Source organism: Ammodytes marinus (genome assembly GCF_949987685.1).
Source record: "Ammodytes marinus genome assembly, chromosome: 6".
In the NCBI taxonomy this organism is placed as follows: Eukaryota; Metazoa; Chordata; class Actinopteri; order Uranoscopiformes; family Ammodytidae; genus Ammodytes; species Ammodytes marinus.
In genome coordinates, this window is record NC_137235.1 from 29,939,304 (window position 1) to 29,962,502 (window position 23,199).

The 23,199-nt window shown below is 39.4% G+C and overlaps 1 protein-coding gene across 1 annotated transcript in view; it reads left to right on the top strand.

Annotated features, from left to right (window-relative positions):
• The window catches only part of pycr1b (pyrroline-5-carboxylate reductase 1b), a 24,796-nt gene extending 4,844 nt beyond the window's left edge, over window positions 1-19,952 (top strand). Inside the window, exons 2-9 of the mRNA XM_080029110.1 lie at window positions 11,530-11,622; window positions 12,029-12,099; window positions 12,719-12,898; window positions 13,733-13,840; window positions 14,442-14,555; window positions 15,990-16,082; window positions 17,188-17,351; window positions 18,297-19,952. Coding sequence (XP_079885236.1) covers window positions 11,556-11,622; window positions 12,029-12,099; window positions 12,719-12,898; window positions 13,733-13,840; window positions 14,442-14,555; window positions 15,990-16,082; window positions 17,188-17,351; window positions 18,297-18,471 — 972 coding nt within the window. The 5' untranslated portion in view covers window positions 11,530-11,555 and the 3' untranslated portion in view covers window positions 18,472-19,952. The remainder of the gene's footprint in view (window positions 1-11,529; window positions 11,623-12,028; window positions 12,100-12,718; window positions 12,899-13,732; window positions 13,841-14,441; window positions 14,556-15,989; window positions 16,083-17,187; window positions 17,352-18,296) is intronic.
• Window positions 19,953-23,199: the final 3,247 nt, after the last annotated feature.

The window sequence follows — 23,199 nt, forward strand, 5'->3', positions numbered from 1 at the left end:
GTGGGAAAAAAAACAAGCCTGTGAATGTTTATACAGGTGAGTTCACATTCAAAGGATATCAGTGCATAGGCGTAAATTATCAAAATTTAAGTAATTACAATAGGCCAGGAACCAATCAAAGGTCTCCGTCCAACTGTCAATTAATGTGAAACGTTCCGGGAGACCAAAGCTATAAAAGCCACCTTGACCTGCCACTTTGAGACCGAGTTTTTAAGAACAGCAGACAGTATGGACGCATCTGTATTCCAAGAGTTGATGGATTTTCTACTCAAAGGAGAATACCCTGAAACCTCAGATAAGCACAAGCGTTTCAGCATCAGGAGAAAGGCGTTGAATTTCTGCATCCAAGGTAAGCGATATCATTACAATTTACCCAGTGGGCAAAACTATTTTTTTTCTGAAAACAGACATGGAATATTGTAAAAGGTTGTTCAGCAGAAATGATATCTAGGACCTTCAAGTATCACAACCTGGGTGGACTACCTGGTTAACTAACTGCTGGAAAGCTACAGGGGGGGGGGGGATAAATAAAAACCAAAAATCTAGATGATGGATAAAGCCAGAGTTCAAATCTCTATTGCATTTTGACAACATATTAGTGTCTGATGAACAGAACAGATTTGGGATACAGCTTTTTTTTATTTCATTAATAAAAAAAATACTATGTAAAGGGCATAACAATGCATTTTCACCATGGTTTGAAGAAGAAAATGTCTCATAAATCAGATAATGAACAACATGTGAACACATTTTTCTGTATTAACCTTTAGAATAGTGCCACGAATAGTAATGGGAAGTTTAGTTGATGTAAGTGCTTTAGAATTTGAGATTTTTGATTGAGAGTATTAAAAAAAACTACCAAACCATGTATATCTTAGCATCAAACCAAAATTATAACACCATTTCTCAGAGGAAGTTTGTTATTTAGAAACTTAATACACTCATATGTTGTCAAAATTCACACAATTTAATAGAGATTTTAACTCTGGCTTATCCAACATCTAGATTTTCTTTATTGGCAAATGTGTGCATACTATGTTATATGCGTAATTTGTATATTCTAACATTTTTTTAAATCAACTTTCAAAGTTTCATGATGATATCTTCAAGTTAAAACATTTAAATTTTACCCTTGCATTAAACTGTGGTTCCAATTTGCTATTTCCGCCCCCTGTAGCATTAGTTGACCAGGTTGTCCACCCAGGTTGTGATGCTGGAAGGTAGATATCAATTCTGGTGAACAACCTTTTACAAAATGCCATGACCATAAAATTACTTTGCCCCCTGTAATATGCGTTATTACAAAATAATATCTAAAACACAGAATCCAGTCCTAATGAATGTTATTCTCTCTTTTAGACAAAGAGTTGTTCTATGTAAGACACAAGGGATCCGAGAGAGAAGCTAGAGCAAAAGTTGTTTGTGGTGCAGCTGAAGCAGATGCAGTATTCAAAGATTTTCACGCCAGTGAACTTGGGGCACACTGCGGCCAAATTAAAACGAGGGATGCCATTTCCCAACGTTTTTATTGGCCTTCGATGTCGTTAGACATTGAAAAATGGGTATGTTGGTTTATGAAATTTCTGTCTGCTATTGTATTGTTTTAAAGGTGTAGTGTAGGTCTATTGCTGCCACACTAAAATGTAATAGAAAAAGGTCACTATTGATTTATAATGTGAAAAGTAAATTGTAAGAAGACACGTCATAACTTTACAGAAGCTGATTCAGTCATTGCCAGTAGAAGCCCAGGCATCTCTCATCAGCCTATTCACAATTCACCTCAAATAATCTAACTATATATGCCTATAGGTATCAGAGTGCACCGTGTGCCAACAGAATCGGGCACAAATCAAGGCTGGTATTGATTACAAGCCGATCAAGGTAAATGTTTTTTTTAATCCCATATTGTTTAAATACATTTTTATCACAAATGGTAATAAACATTTACAACTTAATAACAGTCTATAATATTATCATAATCATGTCATAACAATAATTCTTTATTTGTTCGCAAGATAAAATATGTTATGGGTAATTGAATAAATGTAAGCTATGTGTAGGCCTGCATGTAATGTGTGAATAACATTATGCCTAATTGTGATTTTTTTTCCCTTCTTCTTTACTTTGTAAACAGGTCAAACGGCCGTTTGAACTAATCGGCATGGACTTGGTTGGCAAACTGGTCCAAACAGACCAGGGGAACCAATACATATGTGTCATGATTGATTACTGCACACGATGGGCACAGGCTTATGCCATCCGTTCAAAATCTGCCGCTGATGTCACAGAATGCCTGATGAAATTTGTTTACCAGTTTGAGGTTCCCCAAAGAATCCTGACGGACCAAGGGAAAGAATTTGTCAACAAAGTATGTATTTCCATTTGTGTTTGAAAAAAATTAGAAACTAATAATTTGTTGTTGAATATTTATTATTATGTTTATGCTATATATACTCATACATGCAATTATTCAATTACAGATCAACACTCAAGTGTGTGCAATTCTTGGGATCAAGAGGAGTCTCTGTGCCCCATACCATCCCCAAACCAACGGATTGGTGGAAAGGCTGAATGGCACCATTCAGAGGTAAAAAAAAACTGTTTCAATTCCAATAAGTGATCAACACAACTAATAGCTTTTGAAATGTTGTGGGATTTTTGTTTGTCTTGTCTTGTCTTGTCTGTTATGGATTAGGTTAAGTATGAGACTAAAATGCATGTAATTAATGTATTAAACTAAAATCGTCCATGCCTTTTAAGCTATAACAACATATGTTTTTCTAATGTTTGTTTAGAGCTCTTTCAAAACTGGTTTCGGACAAACCGAAGAACTGGGATCTGTTCCTTGATCCAGTTATGTTTGGACTGCGCACAAAGAAACAATTGACAACGCGCTTCTCTCCTTTTTTTTTGATGTTCGGGAGAGAAGCCCGTTATCCATCGGAGGTGGCAGAAAGCTATCAGGTAAACTACACTTTCAAAAATGGTTATCTTAATGCAAAATTACCTTTTATTTATATGAACTCTATCAAGTTTAATTTCCTCCTGCAATTTGTCATTTGTTTTTAAAGGTCGATGGGTCCTTTGAGGAGGCTTTTTCCGAAGAGCAAGTGGCCATAGACATTGAGCGCCAGCAAGAGATCCTCAATATTGTGCAGGGGAATCAGGAAAAGGTACAAAAAAAAACAAAGGCAAGACTGGAATCGATGGCGTTCACGCAAAGCATCATGGTTGGGGACATGGTGTTGCGAAGAAATGTCAGGAGTCAACAGAGAAAAGGAGGAAAGCTGGACCCAGAGTTCCTTGGACCGTACACAGTCCAACATATTGAAGGGAAAAGTGTTGACCTTGTTGACAGCACAGGCAAAACCTTCAATAAGGTCAGCATTGATCATTTAAAAAAGTTTAAACAAGAGAATCCAAGGATCCCTGAGAGGTTGGTCACTGCAGCACCTGCCACCACCACAACTACAGCACCAGCAACCACCACAACCCCGTCACCTGCAGCACCAGCAACCACCACAACCCTGTCACCTGCAGCACCAGCAACCACCACAACCCCGTCACCTGCAGCACCAGCAACCACCACAACCCTGTCACCTGCAGCACCAGCAACCACCACAACCCCGTCACCTGCAGCACCAGCAACCACCACAACCCCGTCACCTGCAGCACCAGCAACCACCACAACCCCGTCACCTGCAGCACCAGCAACCACCACAACCCCGTCACCTGCACCTGCAGCACCAGCAACCACCACAACCCTGTCACCTGCAGCACCAGCAACCACCACAACCCCGTCACCTGCAGCACCAGCAACCACCACAACCCCGTCACCTGCACCTGCAGCACCAGCAACCACCACAACCCCGTCACCTGAAAAATGTAACACAATGATTATTGTTTATATTTTGTCTATCAAAAAAATCATCCGAAAAGTTTTTTGACTTAAATGAGATGTAATACAATAGGTATAGTACAATAGGTAATGAAAATAACTGTTTGGCAGTCAGGGAAGATCCTCAAGATTTTTAAACATACAAATAGAGTCAATATGTCATTGCTGTACTTTTTTTTATTTTATTTTTTAGAGAGTTGTTCTACATTTGACATATTTTTCAATTGGAAGTCTAATTTCATAGCATAATCCTCTCCCCATAATGTACTTAAGTGGATAGTGTTATTTGCATATTCACTTACTCTTTTTTTCCTTGTGGCAGATGTGAAAGAGGCTTGGGCAGGAAAAGATGCCCATGTACTTCTTTCTAAAATCGGCAAATATAAAATATTCTTTTGGGACATTCGGAGGACAAGTCCCAATCAACAACTTGAGAGTGAGGTACACATCAATACTTATTTTGGCCTTCAGCTTCCTCATACTTAACCTGCAAGCATGCAAAAGCTATTGTAAAGGCAAAAGTTGACTTAAAGTTTTTTTTCTTTCTTTTTTTCTTGACCCTAGGTGATAAATGCATACCTTTCTAAACTGGTCTGCAAAAACAATGGAAAGGGAGGCAAGCAGGCACTGTTCATTGATTCATATGCAATGACTGACATATTTAATAGGAGGCCAACAAGACTGAAGGTAGGAGAGGTATTTTTGTTCTGATCATGATTACACCAATTTGATTGTGTTTTGCTAATCTAAGATATGTTACTGTTCTTTTGTTTTCTTTAAGCTTTCTCCAACGTCCCCATATTCGATTATTCTTGGAGCCGTTCATCAGCCAGGGCATTGGATCTTTACAGTAAGGCACATTGTTTTTAAATATTTTTTAAAGGCACCCTCAGGACTTAAAATATGTAATTGATGTACAATGATTTCCTAAAACTTTTATAGGCGATTTTCCCATTGGAAAGACGGAGTCTTGTGCTGGACTCTGGTGGCAACGCTGCCTCCAGGGTAAAACAGTGCTTAGAGTCAACAAGGTAACTGTTTTGATATATGGTTTCCGATATGTCTCATTATGAAGGTCATGGTAAAGCTCATGTACTTCTATATAATAAATACTATCTTTCTGACTTCTTCTTAGGTCATTCATGAGACAGAGGGGGTTTAATGCATCCAGATGGACAGCCTGCACCGTGAACCACAGCCTCCAGAAGGATAACACCTCCTGTGGAATATTTGTCTTGAAAGTAAGTGTACTTCCCCATAGTGTATCTACATTGCATTGTATATCACCTTAAACATTAAGCTGAAAGTATTTTTTGCCCATTACTTTATTAAAAATATTCTTAGTATGCTGAAAAGATCCTGGCAGACAAGTCTCCAGTGTTTGCATGTTCAGCTAAGGCAGTGGAGGCCTACAGAAAGGAGGTGGCTCTCACAATCCTTAATGAGACTGGTATGTTTACACTTTTATAAACCTTTTTCTCTTAACATAATGAGAATTCCAAATATCCATAGAAAATGTATATCATTACAAATATTAAAGGGAAGTTTAAATAAATTTTGTATATTGCACTTATTAATATTATCTCAAGGATAGCTGGAAGATAAATGTACAGCATTAAATGATGATGTGCAGTAAAATAAATTGCATATTGTTGATGCATTAATATATCTTGAAGCCTTTTAAAATCAATGGGTAATAGTAGTATAGTAATAGCCCTTGTAAGATTGCATTATTTAATAAATCCATCAAATGTTATAGTCATTTCATGTAGTATTATATAATATTTATACGTGATAACCACGTAATGATAAACAGCCTCAACGGCTGATCTTAGGTGAGTTATACTTGAAGATCAGAGTCAGCTTTAATGATTAAACTAATCTAATTTAATATGTGTATTGTTTCATTTAGCCTATTTGTAAAAATAGAATGTGTACAAATAAAGACACCTATTTTGTTTGGTTAAAATGCAATGAACTTGGTTATGTACATACACATTGATTATCCCAAATCTCTTCACAACCACCACATGTAATAAATTCTTACAAAATATGTTTGAATTTGATAAATTTAATAAATGTATTAAAACATGCAGGACATTTTTCAATTATGTGATGTGTGTTAACCCATTTTTGTTTGTAGAGCGAATAAGTCATTATCAATATCATATCTTTACCAGATGATCTCAGTCAGCTCTGTTTTTATTGTGGAGAAAAAGAAGAGACGGACCAGGAGAGAGAGGAAGGATCTCCAAGTGCCACCACAGACTGGGTAAGATTTTAGGATAAGTTTTTGCATTTAGAGCTTAGTCAGAGTATCGCCTGAGTTCCAGGCTCAGGTATCAGGCAGAGGGCAGAATGTTAACAACGACAGCAGAGAGCAGTCTAAATACACATGGCCTATGTTTGAGTCTCACTCTTTAACAGCTGTAGTATAGTTTCCAAAATATCCTAAAAGGTGTATGATGTATTTATGTAGAAGTATGGGGTTTAAAAATGTCCTAAATCAATCAAAAGATCTCAAAATGTTGCAAAGTGGGAATTAGTATTCAATGGATTGCTTCTTTTCTGACATTGCAAATTTAAAATTCCCAAACTAATAGTAAAAAAAATGTCCTATAGTGTTTCAGTGTACTAGAAAATATTCTAAATAATTTCAGCATTTGAAGTTTTTAACTTGCTGTGGTAACCCTGTTTCAGTGTGTCTTTATGACATATACACACATGACATTCCCGGGCCGCTAGACTTAAAATTGTTTGAAACTAGTGTTGATTTACATTAAATAGATATACAATGCATTTAAAAAGACATTAGACCTAAATAAATTGGTGTTGCCTTTTTATTCCACTTGACTGTTATGGTTCATGTATCCTAGCCTTTTGAATACCAACCTGGTTTTGCAGAAGACTAATGGAAACTTTTCAATATGACCTTGTTTCAGATCCAGTGTGACGAGTGTCAGCGGTGGTATCACCACAGCTGTGTTGGATCAAAGGATGGTGGGGCAGTATACAGCTGTTTGGCGTGCAACGAGTTATAAATCCTGCACCCAGCACCCAACTCAGTGCTGACAACATCCGTGGCCATCGGCCTGACCCGAAGAGGCCAGTGGCTGATTCCCATGGGTCCATGTTTGCAGGGAGCACTGGTCTGTCCACACCGTGCACTGAAATAAGTTATCTGCATGGCATTCCCCTCTCTGCCTCATTGAAATAAAGACCGAGGTATTAAAATGGGTAAATTTGACTATTCTCTTTATTTGTACCAAGTGTAGTAAGTAAGTAATGCCAGAGGATGATAAATGCACTCAAAACAATATTTTGATGTTTAACTCACTATTAAGGTATTTAGAGCACGGTCGTACATTCTGACAGCTCTTGTCAGATATGGTGACCCCATACTAGTAGTTACTGGCTCTGTGATGACACCAAAGAAGATGACATGTGTCCTGATTAATGCAATAGGATGACAGAGCACCTGAACATTTTTTTTAATGCTTTACCCATTTATGAAGAAGTTAGAGTAGGGTCACACATTCTGACAGCTGCTCCTTGTCAGATATGGTGACCACATAGTTACTTTCTATGTAATGACTTCAAATAAGATGACATGTGTCCTGATTAATGCAATAGGATGATAAATGCACTCAAAACAATATTTTGATGTTTAACTCACTATTAAGGTGTTTAGAGCACGGTCACACATTCTGACAGCTCTTGTCAGATATGGTGACCCCATACTAGTAGTTACTGGCTCTGTGATGACACCAAAGAAGATGACATGTGTCCTGATTAATGCAATAGGATGACAGAGCACCTGAACATTTTTTTTTTAATGCTTTACCCATTTATGAAGAAGTTAGAGTAGGGTCACACATTCTGACGGCTGCTCCTTGTCAGATATGGTGACCACATTACTTTCTATGTAATGACTTCAAATAAGATGACATGTGTCCTGATTAATGCAATAGGATGATAAATGCACTCAAAACAATATTTTGATGTTTAACTCACTATTAAGGTGTTTAGAGCACGGTCACACATTCTGACAGCTCTTGTCAGATATGGTTACCCCATACTAGTAGTTACTGGCTCTGTGATGACACCAAAGAAGATGACATGTGTCCTGATTAATGCAATAGGATGACAGAGCACCTGAACATTTTTTTTTAATGCTTTACCCATTTATGAAGAAGTTAGAGTAGGGTCACACATTCTGACAGCTGCTCCTTGTCAGATATGGTGACCACATAGTTACTTTCTATGTAATGACTTCAAATAAGATGACATGTGTCCTGATTAATGCAATAGGATGATAAATGCACTCAAAACAATATTTTGATGTTTAACTCACTATTAAGGTGTTTAGAGCACGGTCACACATTCTGACAGCTCTTGTCAGATATGGTGACCCCATACTAGTAGTTACTGGCTCTGTGATGACACCAAAGAAGATGACATGTGTCCTGATTAATGCAATAGGATGACAGAGCACCTGAACATTTTTTTTAATGCTTTACCCATTTATGAAGAAGTTAGAGTAGGGTCACACATTCTGACAGCTGCTCCTTGTCAGATATGGTGACCACATAGTTACTTTCTATGTAATGACTTCAAATAAGATGACATGTGTCCTGATTAATGCAATAGGATGATAAATGCACTCAAAACAATATTTTGATGTTTAACTCACTATTAAGGTGTTTAGAGCACGGTCACACATTCTGACAGCTCTTGTCAGATATGGTGACCCCATACTAGTAGTTACTGGCTCTGTGATGACACCAAAGAAGATGACATGTGTCCTGATTAATGCAATAGGATGACAGAGCACCTGAACATTTTTTTTTAATGCTTTACCCATTTATGAAGAAGTTAGAGTAGGGTCACACATTCTGACAGCTGCTCCTTGTCAGATATGGTGACCACATAGTTACTTTCTATGTAATGACTTCAAATAAGATGACATGTGTCCTGATTAATGCAATAGGATGATAAATGCACTCAAAACAATATTTTGATGCTTAACTCACTATTAAGGTAGTTAAAGCACGGTCACACATTCTGACAGCTCTTGTCAGATATGGTGACCCCATACTAGTAGTTACTGGCTCTGTGATGACACCAAAGAAGATGACATGTGTCCTGATTAATGCAATAGGATGACAGAGCACCTGAACATTTTTTTTTAATGCTTTACCCATTTATGAAGAAGTTAGAGTAGGGTCACACATTCTGACAGCTGCTCCTTGTCAGATATGGTGACCACATAGTTACTTTCTATGTAATGACTTCAAATAAGATGACATGTGTCCTGATTAATGCAATAGGATGATAAATGCACTCAAAACAATATTTTGATGTTTAACTCACTATTAAGGTGTTTAGAGCACGGTCACACATTCTGACAGCTCTTGTCAGATATGGTGACCCCATACTAGTAGTTACTGGCTCTGTGATGACACCAAAGAAGATGACATGTGTCCTGATTAATGCAATAGGATGACAGAGCACCTGAACATTTTTTTTAATGCTTTACCCATTTATGAAGAAGTTAGAGTAGGGTCACACATTCTGACAGCTGCTCCTTGTCAGATATGGTGACCACATAGTTACTTTCTATGTAATGACTTCAAATAAGATGACATGTGTCCTGATTAATGCAATAGGATGATAAATGCACTCAAAACAATATTTTGATGTTTAACTCACTATTAAGGTGTTTAGAGCACGGTCACACATTCTGACAGCTCTTGTCAGATATGGTTACCCCATACTAGTAGTTACTGGCTCTGTGATGACACCAAAGAAGATGACATGTGTCCTGATTAATGCAATAGGATGACAGAGCACCTGAACATTTTTTTTTAATGCTTTACCCATTTATGAAGAAGTTAGAGTAGGGTCACACATTCTGACAGCTGCTCCTTGTCAGATATGGTGACCACATAGTTACTTTCTATGTAATGACTTCAAATAAGATGACATGTGTCCTGATTAATGCAATAGGATGATAAATGCACTCAAAACAATATTTTGATGCTTAACTCACTATTAAGGTAGTTAAAGCACGGTCACACATTCTGACAGCTCTTGTCAGATATGGTGACCCCATACTAGTAGTTACTGGCTCTGTGATGACACCAAAGAAGATGACATGTGTCCTGATTAATGCAATAGGATGACAGAGCACCTGAACATTTTTTTTTAATGCTTTACCCATTTATGAAGAAGTTAGAGTAGGGTCACACATTCTGACAGCTGCTCCTTGTCAGATATGGTGACCACATAGTTACTTTCTATGTAATGACTTCAAATAAGATGACATGTGTCCTGATTAATGCAATAGGATGATAAATGCACTCAAAACAATATTTTGATGTTTAACTCACTATTAAGGTGTTTAGAGCACGGTCACACATTCTGACAGCTCTTGTCAGATATGGTGACCCCATACTAGTAGTTACTGGCTCTGTGATGACACCAAAGAAGATGACATGTGTCCTGATTAATGCAATAGGATGACAGAGCACCTGAAAAACATTCTTTTAATGCTTTACCCATTTATGAAGAAGTTAGAGTGGGGTCACACATTCTGACGGCTGTTATCAGAAATGGTAACCCCATAGTAGTTACTGGCTCTGTGATGAAACCAAAAAAGAATAGGCCTACATGCATCCTGATTAATGCTGGAAACTATTTTTTTTTTTAATTATTTCCTCATCTATGAAGTAGTTAGAATAGGGTCACACATTATATCGCTGGTGGCTCTGTGCTGACTCCAAATAAGATGTCCAGATAACTGTAGCCTATACTAGGATGACAAAGGTAGGCTACTCAAACAATGTTTTGATGGTGAAATAATTTATTTTTAAGTTCAATTGTACAGAAAATCACAGTCAAAATAGGCTTACTTTATGTAGCCTTTTATTTAATTTTACCTTTACATTTGACTTATTTTCGGATACAGTCCGTTACTATGCTTTATTTTACCTTAACGTTTTATTCATTTTCGGATACACTCCGTTACTATGCCTGGCGTCGGTGTCCTCTTTCTACATAAAAGCAACAAACAGCCATTACTCATGCATCCATCTGCCGTTTTGAAGTTGTTTCGGAGACAGTGTCGGCTATCTTTCTTAGGTTACGCCAAGGGTTACGCCCGTGGCTGTAATGCAATGAATGTATCTTTACGTAGGTTACGTAGACGCTCTTCTTCTCCGTCACGGACGGGCAAACAACATGCAGCATTTGCAGCAGCGCCCTCTAGGGTCACATTTCCTGACAGGTCACAACTCTCGGTGCAACACCGGTAAAATCACCCGTGGGTGCTGCCAGAGTGTGGTAGGAGGTGTTACATCAGCTTTCACTTGTCTTTCACACCTGTCAGTGCTTCAGTAGTTCTCTGTTCACCACAGCCTCTCCGTGTACATTTCAATTGAGCTTGTTGGAATTGAAAAGTTCAGAATTCGCAATTTTAAAGAAACCGTGTGAACGGCGTATTGCACTGTGTTTGCAAAGTTTTTGGGGTTTGACAATACGTGTTTTGGTAATTGTGACATGCTGCCTGCCTGACCACATAACAGCTTTCTGACTGTCTTTTTTTTTATTTTATATTCTTTATTCTACAGGTGAAGGGACCACATCATCAAACAGAATGAGTGTTGGATTCATTGGAGCGGGCCAGCTGGCTCACGCCCTCGTGAAAGGGTTCTCGGCTGCAGGTGAGGCAACTTCCTTTTATTGTGCAATATTTCCCTTTGCCTGTACTCAATCTTAGTTTATCGATTTTTTTTTAACCGTGCCTCCATAACACCTGTTTCTAAACTTGAAAAGCCCTGCAACTGGACTCATCACTATGTTTGCACAGTCATTTGCACAATCATACAATCAATACAGCCATACAGTGTACTTGTGGTGAGCATTGTAATGTATTAACTGTGAATGGTTGATGGTGGCTTTTTCCTGTATTTATCTTGTCTTATACATGTTCCCCACCTCTTTACACTGTTTCTGTTGCTACTTTTACATGTGAATTGTTTTACATGGTCTTTTTTGCAGTTGTTATTTCCCAGTCTCATTGTATATCCTCATACCTCACTCTGTACTTCCTCCCGTCTCCCTCTCCAGGTGTGATTGCCACTCACAGGATCACAGCCAGCTGCCCGGACACAGACCTGCCCACTGTCACGGGGCTGAGGGTGGGTGACCTTGTTGGGTACTAGCTTCTGGAAATGGAAATGTGTAGGGATGGGCCGGTATGATTAGCTTAAAGACATACTTCACCGGTGGAAATATGAAGATGTATTGAACTCTGAGATCTTATGTTGTATAAATGTGCAAAAAATGTAGAAATCGGTTCATCCTAGCCTGAGAAAAGGCATTGTGATTACTGCTCTCAGATGTGTAATTTTTAAAATGTCAGGGTAAAAAAAATAAATAAAAAAATTCTCTCTGGAACATATAGAATATACCACACATTAATTAACTTGTATGAAAACAATAATTTAATTATTCTCAACAACATTTCAATAAAAAGCAGTCCCTTTTTTTTAAGCTCAACAAGGCTTTTAGAGACATGCTCACTTTCTACACATTTCTATATGAAATGTTAAAAACAGGTATTGAAACCATGACTTTTTCATATCTCAGTGTACCTTGAAACCCGTTATCGTCCCATGCCTAGTTGGTGCGAACGCGGCCTTTTCTGTCTGTCTGTCTGTGTGTGTGTGTGTGTGTGTGTGTGTGTGCGTGCGTGTGTCCGTGTGTGTGTGTGTGTCTCCCTTCCTCTTTACCATCACCAACCTCTTTGTTCTGCAGAAACTGGGGGTGAACCTGACGACTAGCAACAAGGAGACGGTCCAGAAGAGTGACGTGCTGTTCCTGGCGGTGAAGCCTCACATCATCCCCTTTGTGCTGGACGAGATCGGCCCAGACATTGAGGACCGTCATCTCATCGTCTCCTGTGCTGCAGGGGTCACCATCAGCTCCATAGAGAAGGTCTGGATCCCTCACTTTCACCCTCTTACTTTCTAATGCATCTGAAGTTCAGTGTGTTTTTAATTTTATTTTTTTTTAGATTTGCTTAACTATCATATTCTATACTAGCCTGGAAATCCAGACCTGTGCCTGTTGGTCTGGACACTCTCCATTGAAGCTCATTTAAATATGTCCAAAAATCCAGAGCTACCAATCAAATCGTTCTTCGTTCTTTCTGCTATGGGCGGGCCACAGAGCCCTATGTATGGTGCTCTGGGGCAGATGTGACCAGATGACGACAGTGCGCCGTCGAAGCCGTGATGGTAAACAACAGAGATGGATGCGAATATGTCGTTTGAGACGGCTTCGGCCTCGACACTTAACGATTTGGAAGACGGCACTCAAATCTTTCATTAGCAAGAAGGACGAATGTTCTGTTTTGCCGACCGACCACGGCAAAAATGTACAGTTAATCCCGCTGTTCGCTAAACGAACGGTGTTTAATACGTCACCTTGTGCATTGCTCTGATTGGTCGAAGTGCTATCCAATTGCGTGCAGTGGCATTTGAAATGCACGCGTAGGTGCCGCCCCTTGAGTTGGGAAGGTCTACTGATCGTGGCCAGAACCTCAGTCGTTCTAGATGTGGGTCTGGATTTCCAGGCTATTTCTATACGACATCAGCCACAGAAGTTTTTCCTCTCTTCTCCTCAAGCCTTTCTTGTCTTCTTAATGTGTTCCTTTTCATCCTCCCCATTTCAAATTTTAAATGTAATCCAGGTTCCAAACTCGTTAAGGAAACTTGTTTAAACATCGTGCCTCCTTTTTCTCACCTATCCGTTGCTGTACATTCACAGAAGCTGTTTCAGTACCGCTCGGCTCCTAAAGTCATGAGGTGCATGACAAATACTCCAGTGGTGGTGAGAGAGGGAGCTACAGTCTACGCCACTGGGACACATGCAGAGGTAAATGACTGATCACACATACAAGATTCCAATGGTGTATGAATGAGTTAAAGGTGTAGTCAGCCATTCTGGAGAATGCTCGTTGTCAAAATCAGTGAATATCTTCTCCCCTCGATGCACTGTGTGTGTGCTAAACAAAATTTGGCGTTATCTCACACCCTAGGCTCTGTAAATGGGCCTGTCAACAAAGTGGTAGCTAGCAACAACGCTATCGATATTGGCTATTGTTTATCGCTAAGCAAAATGCAGGAAGCATGTGTTTTTAGTTGTATAGTAGCAAGTGTGACATTATGCCTGTCAATATTTAAGTAGGTGTAAAAAATCTAATACTTATCAAAGCCGAAGTATAAACCGAACAGTAGCTTAGCCATAGTGATAGCATTGTTGCTAGCCACAGGGGGCCCCTTTGTTTACATACAAGTTTACAGAGTGTAGGCTGTGTATTAACACCTTTTTAATGTGTACATGTCTTTAGGATGTCAGTTGTTGTGCTTCATATCGGTTAAAAGTCTCATAAAAGCTCTGCAGAAAGATCAAACTAGACCCTTTGTTTCATCTTTTTCCCCATGATATCACCGGGATGTGTCTCTCCTTCTTTCAGGTGGAGGACGGCAGGTTACTGGAGCAGCTGATGGCCAGCGTAGGTTACTGCACTGAGGTGGAGGAGGACCTGATCGACGCTGTCACAGGGCTGAGTGGCAGTGGACCAGCCTACGTGAGTTACTTTAGAGCTTGTCACTAAGGGCTGTATGTGAGGTGTGATGATGGATCAGTCGCACCCACTATCAGGGTTTAAAAAGTGTCACAAAGAGGGGCGAGGTCTGGTAGGAGGGGAATGATCTCAAGTTATCTTCCAAAAATAAACTAAAAAAGGGTTCTGCTGGAATGTTGGTGATTTACAGCACAGTGACAGAATTGTCTAGTTTTGTATCACCCGCCCCAACTTCTGTATCTGCATAGTTATCTAATATACTTCTGAAGACTTGTTGTTTGTTTGTTTGTTGCACTTGTGGAGCTACAGAGACTCTGAAGGATCTGATACCCTGAGCTTTTGGAAGAGTGATTTACTTACATTACTTATCTGTATCTTCAGCTGTCAAGGCTTCACAGCCTAAACTAATGATCATTCAATTGTAACTATCTTTCACTTCCTTTTTGATTCAGTATTCTGTCTCTTAATGTCAAGTGTAATGACAATCACAAGTAAACCGACTCTTAAAGTAATCATTTGACAAAGTCAAAACACTTTATCTATTCACTAACTGCACAATAAGATGTAGAGAAAAGTAGGCAAACCTTCATAGCTGTAAGCAGTGATTCATTTTGTCTGTCTAGACAGCCTTCACATCAATGTCTGTTAAAAGCCTCTGCATGCATACTCTGGCCTTCATTGGCTGGTCATGTATATATTTTCACGTTCAAGGTCTAGACATAGAATAAATAGCTGCAGGGATAAGAGATCAAATAGAACTATTAAAAAAAAAGTGTAATTATTTTTATCCGGTACAGACAGCAGTAATGATTGTCTGATGTGGGAGCCCTGCTCTGTTAATGGCTAGTAATGCCTTGCATGTTTTTGTTTTCATGATTGAGGGAAGCCGTAATAGTAACCGAAAATGAAATTCAAGTTATTGCCCAGTCCCTCAAGAAGGATGACTTAAATTGGGCTGAATTTGGAGAGGTTTTAAATAGCTATATTTATTCTCAATCTTTATCATTTTGGCGCTCCTGATTTTCCTTTGGCGCTGGATAAATCCGCTTTGGCGCGCGCCAAAACTTTCTCTATGCAGGAAAAACCCTGGCATGTATTTGCAAATCTCAATCATTCCTGCTCTATAAAGCAGTCACGTCCATTGTAGCGGTTGAAGAAATGAAGAATAATTGTGTGGATGGGGTTTATCTGCTGTTTGCATAGAGCCTTAGCTTTAGACAGGCATTTAAATATAGGCTTGAAGTGTCTGAGTGCATTTGTCATCTTCACTGAGTAGGCAGTGTGGTAACTTTATTGAAGTGGATGTCGGCTTATTGATCTACCCAATACTATGCAGACTGAAGGGTAATCGATACCTGACTGACCACTGATCTGTTAGTTTATATATGATGGCAGTGATGTTTAAAGGGAAACATTAACACGTTTGTGTGTGAACAGGCCTTCACAGCCCTGGATGCTCTTGCCGACGGAGGAGTGAAGATGGGTCTGCCCAGGAGACTGGCTGTCAGACTTGGAGCTCAGGCCCTATTGGTCAGTTTGTGTGTTTGTGTGTGTTTGTGTGTGTTTGTGTGTGTGTGTGTGTGTGTGTGTGTGTGTGTGTGTGTGTGTGTGTGTGTGTGTGTGTGTGTGTGTGTGTGTGTGTGTGTGTGTGTGTGTGTGTGTGTGTGTGTGTGTGTGTGTGTGTGTGTGTTTTTTTTTTCTCTTTTGTTGCACCTGTTTTAAATGAGCCTCTGTTTATTCAGAGGCAGAAAACACAGTGGGATAGAGTTGCTGCTTTCAATGCCCCCAACATTTCCTTATTTATTTTTTAATTATAAAAAAAATAATTAAAGATATTTTTTGGGTGTCCCCCCCCCCCCCACCCCCCCAACATGTTTACTATCGTAGAACTGTCGAGTGAAATTCACCAAAAAAAATATACAACTTTGGAAAACTAAAACCCTTTAAGGTGTTTCATATGCCAAAACATTGTTTTTCAAACATGTAGCTGATTCCTGCAGGGTTTACACAGCTGATTGGAATTTTAAAGAGATAAAGCAAAACTGTTAAATTGCTGCCGTTTGCAACCCGAGGTGTAAACGTGGATACTGCTTCATTATGTCATTGTTTTGTTCATTTTATTTTTCAAAACCGCTTTTTGTAAATCATTTACTTAATAACTGTTTTTATTTTTTTATTTTTTTTCTCATCGTTGAAACCGCTTCAGGCTCTGTCTTCTGCTCAGTGTGTTTGGCTCCTGTGTGTTTTTCTGAGCATTGCTTTAGCAGTAAATCCTCCTGGTCTGAGGGTCTCTTCTTTGAACATTTAGCAGGAAACACACACACTTTAGTTGCATGGTCATACCCTCTTGTGTAGTCCAACAAGGTGCATGGGACATCTTTTTGAATGATCACACTGTTTGTGTATCTGATTACATTTCATTTTTCTGGAAGGAACTTAATCTCTTTTTGCAATTAATTCTCCATTACAATGCATTTGTGAGCCACCTGTATTTCTTTATAATGATGACAAAAGCATTTCTGCTGCTGAGACTGGAGGCTGTATCAGCACTCCATGACTATGCAGGAATAAAGAATAAGTTGTCCTTTGTACAAACCCCCCATCTTCTTTTCTCTCATTTCCCTTCCCTGTCCAGGGAGCAGCTAAGATGCTGCTGGAGTCCGAGCAGCACCCCGGCCAGCTGAAGGACAACGTGTGCTCACCAGGGGGCGCCACCATCCACGCCCTGCACGTCATGGAGAGCGGCGGCTTCCGCAGCCTCCTCATCAACGCCGTGGAGGCTTCATGCATCCGGACACGGTGAGACAGTCACACCTGTAAACCTTAAAGGTTCAGCAAGCGGAATGGTCAGTTTAGCTAACTTCCTGTCAGTCCCCACGTCACCACATTAATGCACTGCGGTCTTCAAGTAGCGAGTTATCTAGCATCATCTCAGATCCATAAGTGTGATAAAACATGTTAAAAACCATCAAAACAGACATTGGGAAGGATTTTTACCTGCTCCGCCATTGTAGGCGCAAACACCTTTTTTTTTCTTTTTTTTTTTTTTTTAATTCTTTCGGACAATTTCACACAATACACAATTTTCTCTTTCACATATTCATACATATTTCTTTGTGTTGTCCGAAGGGTAACAGGAGAAGCCAAAGGCTTATCAGGTCCCGCCCCCATTTTCATCAGATTCAGATTCAGATACACAGCTACTGATACAAAAAAAACCACATAATTTTGTTGATTTATTTTTTTTGCTGCAGTCCAATACACAGTGATCAATCTGCTTGCTTCAGCTTTTAAGTTCATTCACCCATCTGTCGCTCTGCACGTGCACCGTCAGCGAGACAGGTGCCGGTTTGTAGCGTTCTCTCTTCTGATTGGTTATCAGTAGTACAATCCCCGAAAAGTTTATTTGCGGATTACATGCAGAGCGGGTGACTGAAAGATCGGCCTTATGAAACGCTCACACTATATTTATGATCACTGTATGAATAAAGAGCGATATAACAGTTATATTAACATAATTAAATCGCTTACTTTACCTTTAACTGCTGTAAAATGGTTTGAAATATAAAATGAATAAACAAATATAACTATTTCTGGAATGCAATTCTCTCTTGACCCTGTTTGTATCTCAAGTGAGCCCCCCACCCCCTCTGATCGCTGACTCAGTGAGACACAGCATGCATCTTCAAAGTGTGCTGCTGTGCACTAGATCTAACACCAGGCTGTTTGCCTTGTCTCTGGCAGGGAGCTGCAGTTCCTGGCAGACCAGGAGAACATCTCCCCAGCAGCCATTAAGAAGACTACCCTGGACAAGGTGATGCAGCAGCCCGGGGTGGAAGTCAGCGGAGTGTCTAATGGGAGCGGCAGATCAGGACTCAGCCTGTTCAACACCCGCAAACCTGGCCTCAAGAAGAACTGAGTACACAGAGGCAGGAACACACACACACACACATACATACATACATACATACATACATACATACATACATACATACATACATACACATATATATATTACAGGTTTAAGAGTACCAGCGTGTTCTCATGTGGACATACTAACATGATATACAGCTGTTGAGCCATGAATTCAAAGGACATGATTGAAGGACTGGTCTTGAATCACATCCAAAAAATTGAAATGAATGCCAAATTATTAATTCATACTTGAGTCTAATGTGGACAGTGGACCTAGTGGTGTCACCACCACATTACAACACATAACACAGGTGTATTCAGTGTGCATTTACGCTCAGACAGTTATAGCCTTATGCTGAGGACAAAGATCAGTGTCTACGCATTTATACTGAGGAGCAAAAGTGCATTTACAATCTGTTGTCTGTCTGTGTGTCTGGGCTCTAGACTATCTGGAGCTGTTTAACGATAATGACCCAGTGGGTTATCATGAGGGCAGGTGGCTTCTGGGATATCATCACGTCTATAATGTCTTTCGTTTGAAAAACAATCCTTCTTTTGATTGTCCAAATCTTTTTTTTTTTTTATGTTTTGGCCAACAGTGTTTAACTGATAACAAAGACTGAATATAGATTGAAAGAAAATGTAATTACTTTATTTTTTTCCTTTTTTGTTTTGATTGTCGTATATGAAAACTATGGCCATTATGGATATAATACCTTCGCTGCAATGTTACAGTGGGGTTTGAGCACACTATGAAACTTGTGCCTTTGACCCAGAAAATATCATTTATCACTTGTAAAGGTCATTTCAACCTAGAAGACACCTCTGTTAGCATTCTCCTCCGATCTCTCTTTTCATTTCCTGTTACTGGGTTAAAGACATTGTCCCTGTGTTACAAATCACATGCTTTTTACTACACTACATACTAAAGAACAGAAGAGTTTTAGGGCCACGGGAGATGAAAAAAAATCGGATGAGGATTTTTTTTTTTTCATTAATGTCAAGAAATGTCTAGAATAAAGACGAATACTCCAAAATGCAATTGGAGTTAGTGGGGCATATATGTATTTTCAGCATACTACAGTTGATGTGCATGTATTGGGACATCCTTAATCTTTTTCTGGCCTACTAAATAGTAGGGAAGTATGGGGATTGGAGCAGGTCAGTGTCTTTAACCCCCAAATCTTGGAACTATTATCAACCTCCTGATGTTTTATACAACAAAGGGACTTTTTACATTTCCTGTCATAAGGTAATGGGGATGTTGTTACCTGGAACTGCTACATGAAATGCATCTGTGCAAACAAATATGTTGTTAATATGATGTAAAAAAATAATGACATCAACCATCAAGCCGTCCTAATTTAGTATTTGTCTATTTATCTTTATCCCCATCAAGTTACATACTATGTATCGATTTGTTTGGCATATAAACTGCTGAGTTTGTTTGCCAGTCAAAGTGAAAATTAAAGAAGCAGAATCAAATACTTTTGCTGTGTATGAGTCTGGGTCTGGTTTGACTCTCAACACTCTGTGCGGGCTCCATGCGTTTTTCCCATTCTGTTCAGCATGTTTATTTGTTTTTTGGGGAAGTCACGCCCTGCGCTCCAAATCACATACTCTTTCTTTTTTCTATTCTACATACTACATCCAACGATAAAAAGAATCTAGTTAGGATGCAGTAGGCATACTATTGGGACATACTTTTACTTATTTATTTCATCATAACATCACGTCTTGATCTTGCCTCTTGTTTTTATATCCGTCGCATCCCCGTTTGTTTTCATATGGAGGCTTCGTCGATGTGTCGTCACTTCACGCGCGCATTGGATTATGGGTCAGAATCGCCCAAAAAGCATGCTGTTTTCAACACTCAAAATCTTGGCCGGATGTAGTAGACATCCGGGTCTTTCTAACCATCCTAAATCTGGCCACAAGAATCGGGACATACTAAATCTGTTTTCTACCATACTAAATAGTAGAAAGTATGCGATTCGGAACGCAGGGATAGTTTAAGATTTCCTTTTTTAAAAGAAAAAGAAAAAGGGCTGAACATATAATCTCTCAGTAATTCAAATGCACCCTGGCCTGCAGATGGCGCCCTATGCTTAAATGACCTTTTTGGGCCGTCTGTAGAGTTTACTGATATCAAATTACACTCTTCACATAGCTTCCAGGCTGAGTGACTTAAAATTGTCTTGGGACTACGTCAACTATATAACAACACCACCTCACTTATTGGTAAATGGCGTTAGCTGCAGTGCTACATTTACATGTTTCACTCACTGGTTATCCAGAACTCCCCAACTTCAGTCTTTGTCTGCCTCTTGAGTCTCTTCCTAATCGGATCCCTTTTCTACCAAATACAGCCGTGGAAAAAATTAAGAGACCAATGTTCAGTGTCTCTTGTTTTACTATTTATAGGCATATGTTTGAGTGAAATGAACATTTTGGTTTTATTCTACAAACTACTGACAACATTTCTACCAAATTCATTAATATTGTCATTAAGAGCATTTCCATCAAGTAATGTAGAGATGAAAATTGAAGAAAAATCCAGACTGGTCTCTTAATTTTTTCCGCAGCTGTATCTGAATGTATTTGCTTTTTAATTAATGGCTTCATTTGTTTTTCCTCCTATGAGGGAAACACTGCTCAATTCATTTTTCTTACTAATATCTTAAGTAAGAAAAAGTCCAGAGGTATTATCAGCTACTACAAGGTATTTATTCTATTGTTTCCCCTTTGACTGAAATGATGGAATTGTTGATAATGATCTTACCACCGTGTAAGAAATAGTACGTAACATTTTACTGTTTTGGGTTTATATGTTTCTCAAAATAGGGGTTGGACCCCTCCAAAGGGTCACCGGCTAAATCGGAGGGGTCGGGAGAGGAGAGAATTATTTAATTTTTTAAACTCTGTTAAAGTTTAGAGGGGGAAATGTCACTTTGGTGGAACTGCTAATAAGTAAAACTGATTTGAAATGAAATGGAACATGTGTTAGAGGTCACATGCCAGAACGATTAGCATGCATAACAATTTTTAAACTTCTATGTTTTTTTTTATTCCGAATCTCCGTAAAGTAAAGCTGTCCGATAAATGTAACCGAGTCAAAGTATAAAGTAGCGCAAAATGCATGTACTCAAGCACAATGTTGAGCTACTTGTATTTTGCTTAAGTGCACTACTTGAGAAAATGTCGCTGGGTGCTGCAATCTTAGAAACTTAATATCATGAGTTCTGAATGAGTGTGATAGTGGAGGAGAGAAGTGCAGTCAAATTGGGGTGCGTTATGAGATTGCAGTAGCGGCCCCAGACTTTAAGTCTTGTGAAGTACTATTTTAGATATTTGGGCCCATTCCGACGCTACATTTGGGATTAACAGATGCCACTTTGTGTTGGAATGAGATAGACCTGTGGGTCTATTTAGGCAATACACAGGTGCATAATGGCCAAGTAAAGGTGATGGAACCAAGTCCTCCATTATAATTGAACAATTTAAAGCTGTTGAAGGATTACTTTATTTTGCTTAAACCAATGCGCATACCAGACCCAGTGTCCCTCCCTTGATTAAATTGTGTCCTGCGTGCTCTTAGTGCAGGCTGTTTATTTGGGCGAGAATTTTATTTTTTTCGCCGCTGCTGCTGCTGAAGTGTCTTGGTAATCCCTCTTTTATTCCAAAAGGTTATCCTCCGCTTGCTCCTGGCTGTGTCCGTTAAGATTAGCCCTTCCTGGAGAGACTTCTATTTGCCTCTCATTATTATTAGACTTGTGTTACCTTTGGTTGGTTGTTCAGCGTCGAGTGCCTCTCATCCAACCTAAGGTGAAGAGGATGTGCTCTGTGTCAATCATCCCAACGCCCACACAAGCTCTAAGACGATGGTTCAATGGCAGTTAATCCTGAGTGAAAAGTTTGGACTGTGAGAGACAGTGTGTGAGGGAGAGTGTGTCGGTGTACTGTATATGTGTACGCACTGCAGCTCAGCATGGGATTTCTATCCACAGGTAGGCCAGATGCTACCTGTCTTCTCCATTCAATCAATGTGATCGCTGACCTTTGCAGCAACATGGCTGTTTGCATTTGGTACCAAGGCCAGGAAGAGTGCCAGAAACCAAAATGAGTGAATGGACAAAAGGGTTTTTCTACTCCATCAACACAACCTACCATCCACCTAATCCTCTCTACAATGAGAAACTTAAGAGAGACGTGCCAGGAATGAGGTGTTTTGTGGGCAGTCATTCTTTCTTGTTCCTCTGCGTGTGTGTTTGTCTCGTGCACAACATTGATCTGCGGGGCTGATACAGTATCGGCTTGTCGCAGCTGTCTGCTGAAATGCTCCCAGAAAGAGGAAGCTCTGACAGTTAGCACACAGTCAGTGAATGTGCAGAGTGGGGCTTCCCTCTCAGGCCAGGTTGCAGTGAACAGGTCCAGAGAATGTCTGCAAACACACTTAGCTTAAGTGTCCTCAATGCAATTCGGTTTCATTTAAGAAGGGGACAGTGCAAATTAATAAAACACATGATCATGGAAATATATTAAGATGAAAGCAGCATTTTAATATTGGCTCTAGTCGGGCTGAACTGCCTCATATACTTTTGTTGGTCAGTTTATTAACTGATAAAATGCTTGAATTAGATTTTTTTTTAAAGGCCCAAATTAACTTTATTCAAATCTGCTGATTAACGATGTTAAAATGTCTGTTGTACTGTAGTTTGAAAAAAAAGTGCAA